A 14,105-nucleotide genomic window follows, 5' to 3' on the forward strand; every position below is an offset into this window, starting at 1 on the left:
TTTATGAGAGTGATGTAATTATCAGAATCAGAAATACTTTATTAATCCCCGAGGGGAAATTAAAATGTTAAGCACTGTTATGTGAATATTCAATGTAATAATATATTATATTAATACCATAATAAAGTGGTACATTTGGGGATGTGTAATATTGTTTGTATGAACATCCTGAATGTTTTTGTGCTAGAATTAATTGAATTAGTAGAGAGTGAAAAAAATTAAGGCAGTAATGATAATAATGGTTTGTTTTAAGCCTGTTTATGAATAATTAAAGATAATTAAAATACAAACCCCGTTTCCATATGAGTTGGGAAATTGTGTTAGATGTAAATATAAACGGAATACAATGATTTGCAAATCCTTTTCAACCCATATTCAGTTGAATATGCTACAAAGACAACATATTTGATGTTCAAACTCATAAACTTTATTTATTTTTTTGCAAATAATTAACTAAGAATTTCATGGCTGCAACACGTGCCAAAGTAGTTGGGAAAGGGCATGTTCACCACTGTGTTACATGGCCTTTCCTTTTAACAACACTCAGTAAACGTTTGGGAACTGAGGAGACACATTTTTGAAGCTTCTCAGGTGGAATTCTTTCCCATTCTTGCTTGATGTACAGCTTAAGTTGTTCAACAGTCCGGGGGTCTCCCTTGTGCTATTTTAGGCTTCATAATGCGCCACACATTTTCAATGGGAGACAGGTCTGGACTACAGGCAGGCCAGTCTAGTACCCGCACTCTTTTACTATGAAGCCACGTTGATGTAACACGTGGCTTGGCATTGTCTTGCTGAAATAAGCAGGGGCGTCCATGGTAACGTTGCTTGGATGGCAACATATGTTGCTCCAAAACCTGTATGTACCTTTCAGCATTAATGGCGCCTTCACAGATGTGTAAGTTACCCATGTCTTGGGCACTAATACACCCCCATACCATCACACATGCTGGCTTTTACACTTTGCGCCTATAACAATCCGGATGGTTCTTTTCCTCTTTGGTCCGGAGGACACGACGTCCACAGTTTCCAAAAACAATTTGAAATATAGACTCGTCAGACCACGGAACACTTTTCCACTTTGTATCAGTCCATCTTAGATGAGCTCAGGCCCAGCGAAGCCGACGGCGTTCCTGGGTGTTGTTGATAAACGGTTTTCGCCTTGCATAGGAGAGTTTTAACTTGCACTTACAGATGTAGCGACCAACTGTAGTTACTGACAGTGGGTTTCTAAAGTGTTCCTGAGCCCATGTGGTGATATCCTTTACACACTGATTTCGCTTGTTGATGCAGTACAGCCTGAGGGATCAAAGGTCATGGGCTTAGCTGCTCACGTGCAGTGATTTCTCCAGATTCTCTGAACCCTTTGATGATATTACGGAGCGTAGATGGTGAAATCCCTAAATTCCTTGCAATAGCTGGTTGAGAAAGGTTTTTCTTAAACTGTTCAACAATTTGCTCATGCATTTGTTGACAAAGCGGTGACCCTCGCCCCATCCTTGTTTGTGAATGACTGAGCATTTCATGGAATCTACTTTTATACCCAATCATGGCACCCACCTGTTCCCAATTTGCCTGTTCACCTGTGGGATGTTCCAAATAAGTGTTTGATGAGCATTCCTCAACTTTATCAGTATTTATTGCCACTTTTCCCAACTTCTTTGTCACATGTTGCTGGCATCAAATTTAAAGCTAATGATTATTTGCCAAAAAAAAAGTTTATCAGTTTGAACATCAAATATGTTGTCTTTGTAGCATATTCAACTGAATATGGGTTGAAAATGATTTGCCAATCATTGTATTCCGTTTATATTTACATCTAACACAATAACCCAACTCATATGGAAACGGGGTTTGTAGGTGAGTGGGACTGGTCCCCTGTGCTAACGAGCAACCCGGTCTATGATGCTTGGGATCGCTTCAAAACAGCGTTCTTAACGATACTAAATGACATGGCTGCTGTGAGAACAGTCAGGATCAAAACCCGCTCTGAACAATGGTTGAATCCAGACATATTAGCTGCGATAAAAGACAGAGAGAAAATACTCCGAATACCAAAAGTGTAAACCGAAGTAGATAGACAACCCAATAATAACCTCAAATCACTCCTTTCAACACTCAAAAAGCAATGCAATAAATTAAGAAATAAGTCAACCAACCTGACTAAATCCTTTAAAAAAAATGACATTAACGACAAAATAGAGGAAAACACAAATAAGCCACGTGAGCTCTGGAAAATTCTCAACAACCAGCTTCCTGGATGCAGCCAGAAACTTAAAACCAGACTCACCAACATCAGCATCAAGGAGGGTGACTCCCTCATTACAGACAAAATGGAGGTAGTAAGCAGACTTAACATCTTTTTCACCAGCATAGCCACAACTCTAGTCAACAAGCTGTCCCACCACTCGGGTCGCTTTGGTGTAGAACACATTAAAGCCTTCTACAGAAAGCTAGGAGTATCCAACAACAATTTCAAATTAGAAATGGTCTCAGCTGACGAGGTGCCTTAAAAATTGAGCGCGCTCCACCCAAACAAGGCCACCGGCCTTGACCATATCCCCTCCAGATTCCTCAGGGACTCTGCCACCACCATTGCCCCAATCATCACGCACATAATAAACCTCTCAATTACACAAGGCCAAGTACCAAAAGATTTCAAGATAGCAATAGTAACTCCCCTCTTTAAAAAAGGAAGCAAATTAGAACCTGGCAACTACCGACCTGTTTCTATTCTCAGTTCCATTTCGAAAGTAATGGAAAAAATTGTTTATGAACAGCTCGATAGTTACCTTGCCACTAATAAACTCATGTACAAATTCCAATCCGGCTTCAGAACTAACCACTCCACTGACACATGCCTTCTCTATCTGAGCGACCACATCAAACATGAGCTGGACGCGGGCAAATACTGCGGCATGGTCATGCTGGACCTTCAGAAGGTCTTTGACACCGTTAACCACGCTATACTGTTGGATAAGCTCAGAGCAATCGGATTTAACAAAACCTCATGGAGCTGGATGCAATCTTACTTGGAGGGGAGGGAGCAGGTGGTAGAGGTGAACGGCACCGTGTACCCCCCCACCCCCTCTCTCAGTAAGCTGTGGAGTCCCCCAAGGCAGTATATTAGGGCCTTTACTGTTCCTAATATACATAAACGACATGTCATCAGCATGCGACTGTGAATTGTTCCTGTTTGCGGATGACTCGGCCCTGCTGGTATCCGGCAAGGACAAGTCACAGGTGGAGAAAATCCTCAGTGCTGAACTCTGTAGAATTTGCACCTGGCTCGCTGACAACAAGCTATCCATACACTTGGGTAAAACGGAATCCATCCTATTTGGGTCCCACATCAACCTTAAGAAAGTCAGTGACTTCACCATAAAAGTGGGTGACATTGTTATCACCAGGAAAGATGAGGTCACCTACCTAGGTTCCATTCTAGAGGCTAATCTTTTCTGTGATAAAATGGCAACCAAGGTAATCAAAAAGGTCAACCAACGAACGAGATTTCTCTATAGAATCTCCTCTCTGATCAACAAAAGCACCATGAAGATTCTAGCGGGAACTCTCGTTCAACCCTTTTTCGATTACGCATGCACCTCCTGTTACCCTAGCACCTCCAAAACCCTCAAATCTAGACTCCAAACATCCCAGAACAAGCTAGTCAGGTTACTTCTAGACCTCCACCCCAGATCACACCTCACTCCTACCCACTTCTCCAAAGTGGGCTGGCTCAGGGTGGAGGACAGAGTTAAACAACTTGCACTGAGCCTAGTCTATAAAATCCGCTACACCTCCCTGATACCGAAGTACATGTCAAACTACTTCCTTAACGTAAATGACCGCCATAACCACAACACCAGGGGGAGCTCCACTAACCACGTTAAACCCAGATTCCGCTCTAACAAAGGTCTTAACTCATTCTCCTTCTATGCCACATCAATATGGAATGCACTCCCAACAGGTGTAAAAGAAAAGGCATCTCTATCCTCCTTCAAAACCGCACTAAAACAACACCTCCAGGCAACTTCAACCCTAAACTAACACCCTCCCCCTTCCACATCCTACCTCCCCGGATTGTAAATAATCAAATGTAAATAATAAAATGTAGATACTTATTCTTATGCTTTCTGATCTATTTCTCTATGTCCACTACTTGCTGTACATATCCTACCAAGTCAGTCCTACACTGTTTCAATGTCCATTTCTCTGATGATGCATTTGTTGATGACTGAAGTGTTGATATCAACCAAACCTAACCCCCCCTCCACATCCCACACCCCGGATTGTAAATAATGTAAATATTGTCAACTAGACTTCTCAACTGTCTATGTGACATCAAGGCTTGGTTAGCCCAGAATGTTTTAATAATGAATGAGGGAAAAACTGAAATTTCAGTTTTTGGTCCGGCCCTCACTGACTTGGGACCATTGCAAAATGATGTGCGTCCCAAAGTCACCAGCCTTGGCGTCACTATAGACAGTGATTTTAAACTTGACAAACAAGTCCATGGCGTTTTAAAATCGTGTTTTTATCATCTTCGTCTTTTAGTAAAGGTAAAACCGTTTTTATCTTTTAACCTTTTTGAACAAGTCGTGCATGCTTTTATTTCAAGTGGCCTGGACTACTGCAATGCACTTTATGCTGGCATTAGCCAAAAAGCTCTCTCCCAGTTGCAGTTAATCCAGAACGCGGCAGCACGACTTTTAACAGGGGCCAGGAAACGCCAGCATATAACCCCAATTCTTCAGAGTTTGCACTGGCTCCCTGTTCATTTTAGAAGTGATTTTAAAACTTTGCTGTTTGTTTTTAAAGCTTTACATGGACTGGCACCTCAGTATATCTCGGACCTCATCCAAATTTACACTCCTGCGCGCGCTCTGAGGTCCGAGAGCCAGCTCCAGCTCGTGGTGCCCAAGACCAGACTTAAATCCAGGGGAGACAGGGCCTTCTCTGGAACACTCTGCACCTCCATGTTCAAACTGCTCCCACAGTGGAGTGTTTTAAGTCTCGTCTTAAGACCTACTTTTGTTCTTTGGCTTTTAACACTACGTGAGTTGTGTGGTCCTCTGTCCTCTGTTGTTCACTGGGTTGTTTTTTTTAAATAAATTTTGATTTCTATTTACTGTTTTAATTGGTTTTACCCTTTAAATCCTTTTCAATCATATTTATTTTTATATTGTTTTTATGTTGGTTTTATATTTATAATGTTTTTGTTTTTATTCAGTCATTGGTGGAACTAAGGATAATATTTGAATATTGTTTTTAATATTGATTTTAATATTGTTTTTAATATTGTTGTGAAGCACTTTGGAAACATTTTTGTTGTTTAAATGTGCTATATAAATCAAGTGGCTTGGATTGGATTGGATAAATAATTCAATGTATATACTCTGATGATTATCTTGTGTGATGACTGTATTATGATGATAGTATATATATCTGCATCATTCGTGAATCAATTTAAGTGGACCCCGACTTAAAAAAGTTGAAAAACTTATTCGGGTGTAACCATTTAGTGGTCAATTGTACGGAATATGTACTGTACTGTGCAATCTACTAATAAGAGTTTCAATCAATCAATCAATATATATATATATATATATATATATATATATATATATATATATATATATATATATGAAAACCTCCCACATTCTAAAATACATTATAAAAACGATTAGCATCAAAGACAAAAATAATATCATGAGTGTAATATTTATTTTGTTTCTTTTTTTCTTTCCTTATGCTACTGTTATTTCAATACATTGCTAAATATTTGAATATGTTTACGACAATAAGTTGTAAGTCTTTGTTTTGAAAATGTAAAATGGACAAGTTTACTTTTATTTTCAGAATGTTGAAATAGTTGTACCGGGGGTGGGACGTGTACTTGTTTCTCTCGCGAGATCTGACAACACTGCGCGCGAACCAAACACGGCGAGGATAAAGCAAGATGGCGTCTGACGGTGACGACGTTATTGCAGTCGTCACAGTTCAGTGTTCTTAATCTGTGCGTCCATGTACACATATATGTCCTTTATTAGACTCTATTAAATAGAGTAAACATCGTTAATAACTGTTTGCATCCGGTTATATTAGTCTGAGCGCACTTTGACGCTTCTCGAGCTAGCTTAGCCCGCTAATTAGCTTAGCTTGTTAGCTGCTAACAAAGAGAGGCGGAAGTGATCAAAACACATCGCTAAGCAGAGATCAAGTGTGAGTGTAAAGTGTTGTGATTGTGTGAAAATGTGCGAAAGAACGATAGCAGAGTACGAGGAGGAACTTTGTCCAACAAAAGAGGAGAAGGAGCGACAACATCAAAAACATCAAGTTGTGTTACACAGAACAGGTTTGTTTACTTCTTACTCTCACATGTTTACTAACTTTATATTTCATTATTAACACTATTATTGAATAGATTGTCTATAGGAAGATGAATTGTCATGTGAGGATGATGCACTGATTGTTTTATGTTGTTCATAAAAACGAGACAGTTTCAGACACACAATATTTATGAGAGGTTGATGTTCCTCTCAGTGTGTAACAATGTGTATCAACATGTTTACACAAAACTCACACAGTCACCGGGGGAATATTCCAGAGAGCAGGTTAAGTGCAAACTCCTGAGTATGTAAAGCTTGAGAGTTTTACCTCCAAAAATAAGAGAGGTAAGACAAAGTCGGAGTCAGTTACCATGGTAACTGACGCTGTACACCTAGCCTGCTAGCTGGCAGGTTTGACAAGTTATTTATGTGTGTAAAAGCTATACTGACCTGTTATTTCCTTCATATTGGTGCAGCCATTAACCTACTACAACACCTACTACATCCACCTACTCAGTGGCCTAGTGCAGTGTTTTTCAACCTTTTTTGAGCCAAGGCACATTTTGTGCGTTGAAATAATGCGGAGGCACACCACCAGCAGAAATCATTACAAAACGAAACTCAGTTGACAGTAAAAAGTTGTTGTCGCAAGTGTTGGATATGAATTCAAACCATAACCAAACATGCATCACTATAGCTCTTGTCTCAAAGTAGGTGTACTGTCACCAACTGTCACATCACACCCTGACTTATTTGGAGTTTATTGCTGTTTTCCTGTGTGTAGTGTTTTAGTTCTTGTCTCGCGCTCCTATTTTGGTGGCTTGTTCTCTTTTTTTGGTATTTTCCTGTAGCAGTTTCATGTCTTCCTATGAGCGATATTTCCCGCATCTACTTTGTTTTAGCAGTCAAGAATATTTCAGTTGTTTTTATCCTTCTCTGTGGGGACATTGTTGATTGTCATGTTCGGATGTACTTTGTGGACGCCGTCTTTGCTCCACAGTAAGTCTTTGCTGTCGTCCAGCATTCTGTTTTTGTTTACTTTGTAGCCAGTTCAGTTTTAGTTTTGTTCTGCACTTCCTTCCCTAGGCTTCAATGCCTTTTCTTAGGGTCACTCACCTTTTGTTTATTTTTGGTTCAAGCATTAGACACCTTTTTACCTGCACCCTGCATCCCGCTGTTTCCGACATCTACAAAGCAATTAGCTACTGGCTGCCACCTACTGATATGGAAGAGTATTATATGGTTACTCTGTCGAGCTCTAGACAGCACCGACACTCAACAACAACACATCATTTGCAGACTATAATTACTGGTTTGCAAAAAATATTTTTAACCCAAATAGGTGAAATGAGATCATCTCCCACGGCACACCAGACTGTATCTCACGCCGCGGCACAGTGGTTGAAAAACACTGGCCTAGTGGTTAGAGTGTCCGCCCTGAGATCGGAAGGTTGTGAGTTCAAACCCTGACTGAGTCATACCAAAGACTATAAAAATGGGACCCATTACTTCCCTGCTTGGCACTCAGCATCAAGGGTTGGAATTGGGGGTTAAATCACCATAAAAATCATTCCCGGGCGTGGCCACCGCTGCTGCTCACTGCTCCCCTCACCTCCCAGGGGGGGATCAAGGGTGATGGGTCAAATGCAGAGAATAATCTCGCCACACCTAGTGTGTGTGTGACAATCATTGGTACTTTAACTTTTTAATGTGGCAGTGATTGTCGAAAAAACAAAGCCTGATCTAAAGATGACATCTTGATCTCATACCATCTCAAACCAATTGGCCGTTCATTATTAAGTGAAATGTCTTAAAGTCGCTATCCAGTTACTCGATTAATCGAAAACATTTCCAGTAGAAAACTTGATTAGTAAAATGTTCAATAGCCACAGCCCTATATTTCATGTATGATTTAATATTTAGCATGTAGGAGTTAAAGTGTGTTTTGTTTGTGTCCTGTAGACATCCATCAGCTGATTGGACACCAAGAAGAATGTCTCCCTCATCTGCAGGGGGACAGTTTCACTTTAGAGGATCCACAGCCCTCACTTTTTAAAGGGGACAAGGAGGATCCACAGCCCTCCTATTTCAAAGAGGAAAAGGAGGGAGAGTGTCCTGTAGGGCAGGAGGAGGCTGATCTCACCAAGTTTCCACTGACTGTTGTCTCTGTGAAGACTGAAGAGCATGAAGACAAACCACCTGAGTCCTCACAGCTTCATCACAGTCCAAGTAAGCACAACATCCACATATCATCTAATACAATGTTTGTGACACATGTTCATCCGGGGGCCACATTTATGACTAAAGATGGAGATATACTTGCTTTTTAACACCACCATTTAAAAATGAATGCTCATCAATCATCAACAATGTAATTGCTGGGGTGTAACCATGTGACCTAGAGGCCGTCCTCCTTACCTCACGTGGTCAAATGAAGGCAAACATTCATTATGGCTACTGTTTATTTACCTTTAGCAGCACATATGTCAGCATATTTCAAAGGTTTAGTGGTGAAGATTAGGGATGTATACCAAGTACCATTTTTTTTTAGTACTGGTTCCTAATTATGTCGTCCATGAGGACCGTGAAGATTCTGGACTAACGACACAACTATTTGTATTTTTAATTCCAGCAGACTGACGTAACTATGACACGTTGTCACATTGAGTTCAGCTGCCGCTGCTACACATTAAAATCAGCTTTGAATAATGACAAATAAGGAAGCAACAACACGCAAAAGTTTGATGTGTGTGTTATTGACAAGAAGATGACATAACTGCATTTCACCTTGCACTGCACACATAGTTGACTTTTTAAGACTTCAAATAAACAGCTGTTGATAAAAGACTTCCCTGCTCTGAGATGTTACAGAACATCATGTTGGAGGTGTTCAACCTCTTGTGCTAATAGGAAGGATATTTAAAATGCCTTTTTTCCTCTTTTTTATTTCCACAAATTACATGTAGATAAGAGTACCGATAAATACTGGTATCGATACGGAATATCGATTAGGGTATCATATCGATAAATTCTTAACGATTTATATCCCTACTGAAGATACAAGCCAGATATCAAGTCGCGACACTGACATTGTCTTTGTGACAGCGCGCTTGCTCCCGCTGAGTGACGGCGTGATAAGAGCGCACCGTCCACCGACCACTCCTCTTGACAAAATTGGTGCAGTTCAGCTCAATTTGTTGGTTTTTTGACATGGACTTTTTTCTTCAGCATTGTCCACACGTTTACGTCAGGACTTTGTGAAGGCCATTCTAAAACCTTGATTTAGCAAATCCTTTACCACTTTTGACGTGTGTTTGGGGTCATTGTCCTGTTGGAGCACCCAACTGCGCCCAACACCCAACCTCCGGGCTGATGATTTGAGGTTGTCCTGAAGAATTTGGAGGTAATCCTCCTTTTTCATTGTCCCATTTAAAGCACCAGTTCCTCTGACACCTCATGGGGTAACCGTAAGGTCTGGGCCTCTTAAGACCTCACTGTTGGTGCTAATCGCCCTGTTTCTTCTCCTTTTTACCGAATTTGAAAGCGAAAGTGAGTCCACAAATAACCGAATCGTAAAGCAGAATTGAAAATGAAATCTGAATTGGTAAAATCTTATCAGTATCGCTCCTAACATGTGACTGAACAAAGATGGACTCCACTCGAGCATGTTTGTCTTCTTGTGTCCTGCAGACGTCTGTGAAGAACATCTTCTCTCTGAGCAACACAAGTGGAGCTTCAGGATGGACAAGGAGGAGCCACAGCCCTTCCACATTAAGGAGGAAGAAGAGGCGCCACATACATTACAAGTGCAAAGGAAAGAAAATAACCCACTGACCTCCCATTTTAAAGAGGAAGAGGAGGAACACAGCATCAGTCAAGAATGGTTGGAGGAGTTCCATGTGATTGTGAAGAGTGAAGATGATGAGGTCGACAGTGAAAGTGAGGAGAAGAGAGAGGCGGAGCCTCCAAGCAGCAGCTCAACTCAACACATGACAACAGAAGCTGATGGAGACCACTGTGGAGGATCACAAGCAGACAAGCTCTTAGCTCCACTATCAGATAGTGAGGACACAACGTCACACTCTCCTGACACTGATGATGAACACTCTAAAGATGATAAGACATGTCACACTGACAACACACACTTCACATGTTCTCACTGTGACAAAACCTTTAAACACAATTGTCATCTGGTAAGACACATGAGAATACACACTGGTGAAAAACCGTTTTCCTGCTCAGAATGTGGTAAAGGTTTTATACAAAGTCACAATTTGAAAGTACACATGAGAACACACACTGGAGAAAAACCTTTTTCATGTTCAGTGTGTGGCAAAGGTTTTGTACTAAGACGCACGTTGAAAGTACACATGAGAACACACACTGGACAAAAACCATTCATGTGCTCAATTTGTGGTAAAAGATTCACCGACCAATCAGGTTTGATAAGACACACAAAAATACACACTGGTGAAAAACCTTTTATCTGTTCCGAATGTGGTAAAGGTTTTTTGCGAAGTTTCTGTTTGAAAGCACACATGAGCATACACACTGGAGAAAAACCTTTGTCATGTTCAGTCTGTCATAAAGGTTTCACACAACGTGGTGAGTTGAAAAGGCACATGAGAACACACACTGGTGAAAAACTTTATACATGTTCAGTGTGTTGTAAAAGTTTTGTACAAAGTTCGCATTTGAAAAGACACATGATAACACACACAGAAGAGAAAGTGTTGAGTTGCAGTGTGTGTGGTGAAAGATTCTCTTCTAAGTACCAGTGTAAGAAACACAAGTGTGCTGGTGAGAACAGCAGCAGCAAATGAAGATGCAGGATTTGAAACAAACTTTCTAACAACATCAGCACTTATAACGTGTGACATCATTGTTGTGTGTGTAACACAATCTTGTTAATATAATTCTAACATTTATAGATTAGACACTTCAGATTAGTGCTTTTATTTCAGTCAAGTACATGAGTTAATATACACATTTGTGTACTTTAAAATGAACAGAACAATTTGACTGAAAAGGTGAGAATAAACACTACATTAAATATGTTACAAGCAATAAACATTTAATGTGTATATATTCATAATTCACTTTTATACTTATTCATAATAGTGTTTTATATATGTTTTTTTAAATAATGAAGTATTACATTTTTTATTTTCTAATTGTAGATGATTCCATAGATGAACTCCTTTATATGATATACATATTTGTTGTACATGTGTTCATACCTTTGCTTTTGAGTACACATAAATCCCTCTTAGTTCATATTTACTGGTTCACATCTGAAACATTTTCTGGACCACTTCTGGAAGCATATTATTATTGACTTTATACATCATTTAAACAGTTGTGTTTTATACAAGATCATTTACTTTTAAAATGTGTGACTTTATGAATCATTTGTTGTGTGTTGATAATCCATTCTATTAATTATATTTATTATTCTCCTGTGTAATATGAATATTGTTTTGTGATTGTTTTATATGTATGTCCCCAGACCTTTATGTAATAAACAATGTATGCTTCAACTAAAGTTGGGTACAATAAATGTAGTTAATATTTGTGAGTATGTGTGACGGTCTCAAGCCGTCGTGTGGGTTCCAAGGACCATCAAGAACAGACATGACTTCGAGCAGTTTGACTTCGTTTATTTTTTCAATAAACCTTCAGTCACCGTCATGTCACTTTTCAGCTTCTCTTCACTGGTCGCTCGTCGGTACGCTTTTCAGCTGGCCGCGCCGTCTTCGTCTGCTTCTCGCTCTCTGGCTCTTCCGCGTTGCATGGGTTGCTGCTTGCTCTCCAACTCCTTCTGCCCCGTCGTTCTCAGCTGCCGTCCTTTTACACACTGATGGGATTACTCAATTGTGCCCAGGTGATCTTGTTTGCGGCGTCGAACCCGGCGCGCCTCGCTGCTCGCTCGCCGTCCACGCCTCCTCGCCGCCACCTTGGAGCGGGCCTCGCTGTCTGACTGCCGGCCCCGCCTCTCCACAGTATGTATTTTATTCTATTTAATATTGCAGTCAATTTTTGTATGTTTTCTTTATATGACTTACATGTAGTTTCCAGCTTACTTCATTATCTAGACCAAGCCTGGGCAATTATTTTGACTCGGGGGCCACATTTAGAGAAAAAAAATGTGTCTGGGGGCCGGTATATCTATTTTTAGGAACACTAATACAAAACTTCACAATAATGTCTGATTGAATGCTAAAAACGTTATGACAGACCGCCTTAAAAAACGTAATGGAATTTTACATTTTTCTATGAACGATAAAACACTGAATATTGACAAAATATTTCGACATATTTTACAATCAAGTGAAACGCAACAAAAATGCAACAAACAGTGAAATATGAACGTGAAGGGTACAAAATAAATCCATCTACAATCAGATAAATCTGATATTTGCTGAATTCCCCCCAGGGATCAATAAAGTACTTTCTACTCTATTCTATTCTATATATCACTAAGCTTTAGAACTTTGTTGTGAAAATCTCCTTCCGCATCTGTGGAAACGCTTCCCGCCCACACTGCTTGGTGCGTCGTTCGATGACCATAGTAACTAAGTAGATGACCATAGTAACTAATTAGATTACCAAAGTAACTGGTATATCATCCATAAGCGCAGATTCCAACCATTGAAATACTTTGTATAGTTGAAGACTTACGGTCATTAGAAATCATCACTGCACATCATAATAGCAGCTACACTTTCCATCTTAAAGATCTAAAAAAAAATTTGGGGAATGTCGGGCCAGATTGAAAAGCTCAACGGGCCGCATGTGGCCCCCGGGCCTTAATTTTCCCAGGTCTGATCTAGACTAACTCCTAAAAATGTGATTACCTTTATTCATTTTATTTCAATATTTTCCATCATAATTTGTGTTTTACATTTTTACAATATCCAAAAATGATATATTTAGTTTTATTTAAGGGTGTTGACAGTCTATTGATGTGCAGCCATATTTTTATGGTCAAGTTCTCTCTGGATAAAATAAGATGAGAGTTGAATCAAGCAGTGAAGAATGGAAGGTTATTATATACATAATTATATATAATTACACTCAGTAGTGACAATTAAAGACACTTTCATCCTGTTCATTTGAGCAAAAAAAAGGGGGTAAAGTGAAATATTCCAAACAATAGAAGAATATTAATATCAGCAGTCAATATTCCAACATTGTGAAGCTGAGCTATCTTGATGGAGGAAAGATGGAAGCACATGTACCAGCATTAAGAGGAAACATTTCAATTGTGGTTCTAGAAACGTCAATGAGGTGAAAACATTATGGTTATTGGCTGTTATATGTGTGGAGATGTAGAGGATGTGACTCATGTGTTTGTGGATTTGTGATACTGTGCATCTGTTTTGGGAGGAGACCAGAGACTGGCTGGAAGAAATTACATTTGCTATAATTATAAAAGATGGTAACTTAAAAATTCTTGTTAATATTATTATGTTGCAAGCTAAATGTTTTATACATAAATGTCAATTACTGAATCTAAATTTTCACATTAATTTTAAATTATTTCAAATTATTAATTAAATCCTGGGAAATTGTAAAGAATAAAAAATCCCTTCATTTTTTACCTTTTCGTATTGTCTCCTCTCAGCCTGGAGGATGTGTGTAATGTTGAGATGTATTGGAGATGACTTGGTTTGTTTGGATGTTGTCAACCTGTCAATTGTTCTATTTAAACATGTTGTCAGATCTCGCGAGAGAAACAAGCAACCAGCTCTATTACTTCTTCTTCTTACTGGC

At 39.5% G+C, this 14,105-nt stretch overlaps 1 protein-coding gene across 1 annotated transcript; it reads left to right on the plus strand.

The window, feature by feature from the left end:
- The first annotated feature begins 5,941 nt into the window (after positions 1 to 5,941).
- On the plus strand, positions 5,942 to 11,914 carry LOC133640661 (zinc finger protein 773-like). The gene is made up of 3 exons (XM_062034209.1): positions 5,942 to 6,355; positions 8,292 to 8,558; positions 10,020 to 11,914. Exons 1-3 carry the CDS (start codon positions 6,253 to 6,255, stop codon positions 11,150 to 11,152), a joined length of 1,503 nt encoding a protein of 500 aa, XP_061890193.1. The 5' UTR covers positions 5,942 to 6,252; the 3' UTR covers positions 11,153 to 11,914.
- Positions 11,915 to 14,105: the final 2,191 nt, after the last annotated feature.

This window comes from Entelurus aequoreus, linkage group LG23 (genome assembly GCF_033978785.1).
Source record: "Entelurus aequoreus isolate RoL-2023_Sb linkage group LG23, RoL_Eaeq_v1.1, whole genome shotgun sequence".
Taxonomy (NCBI): Eukaryota; Metazoa; Chordata; class Actinopteri; order Syngnathiformes; family Syngnathidae; genus Entelurus; species Entelurus aequoreus.

Excerpts from the sequence above, each read along its gene's own strand:
- LOC133640661 (XM_062034209.1), top strand. The coding sequence starts at position 6,253 with ATGTGCGAAAGAACGATAGCAGAGTACGAGGAGGAACTTTGTCCAACA. Across the intron at positions 6,356-8,291 it reads AGTTGTGTTACACAGAACAG|ACATCCATCAGCTGATTGGA; the intron begins GTTTGTTTACTT and ends TGTGTCCTGTAG. Across the intron at positions 8,559-10,019 it reads ACAGCTTCATCACAGTCCAA|ACGTCTGTGAAGAACATCTT; the intron begins GTAAGCACAACA and ends TGTGTCCTGCAG.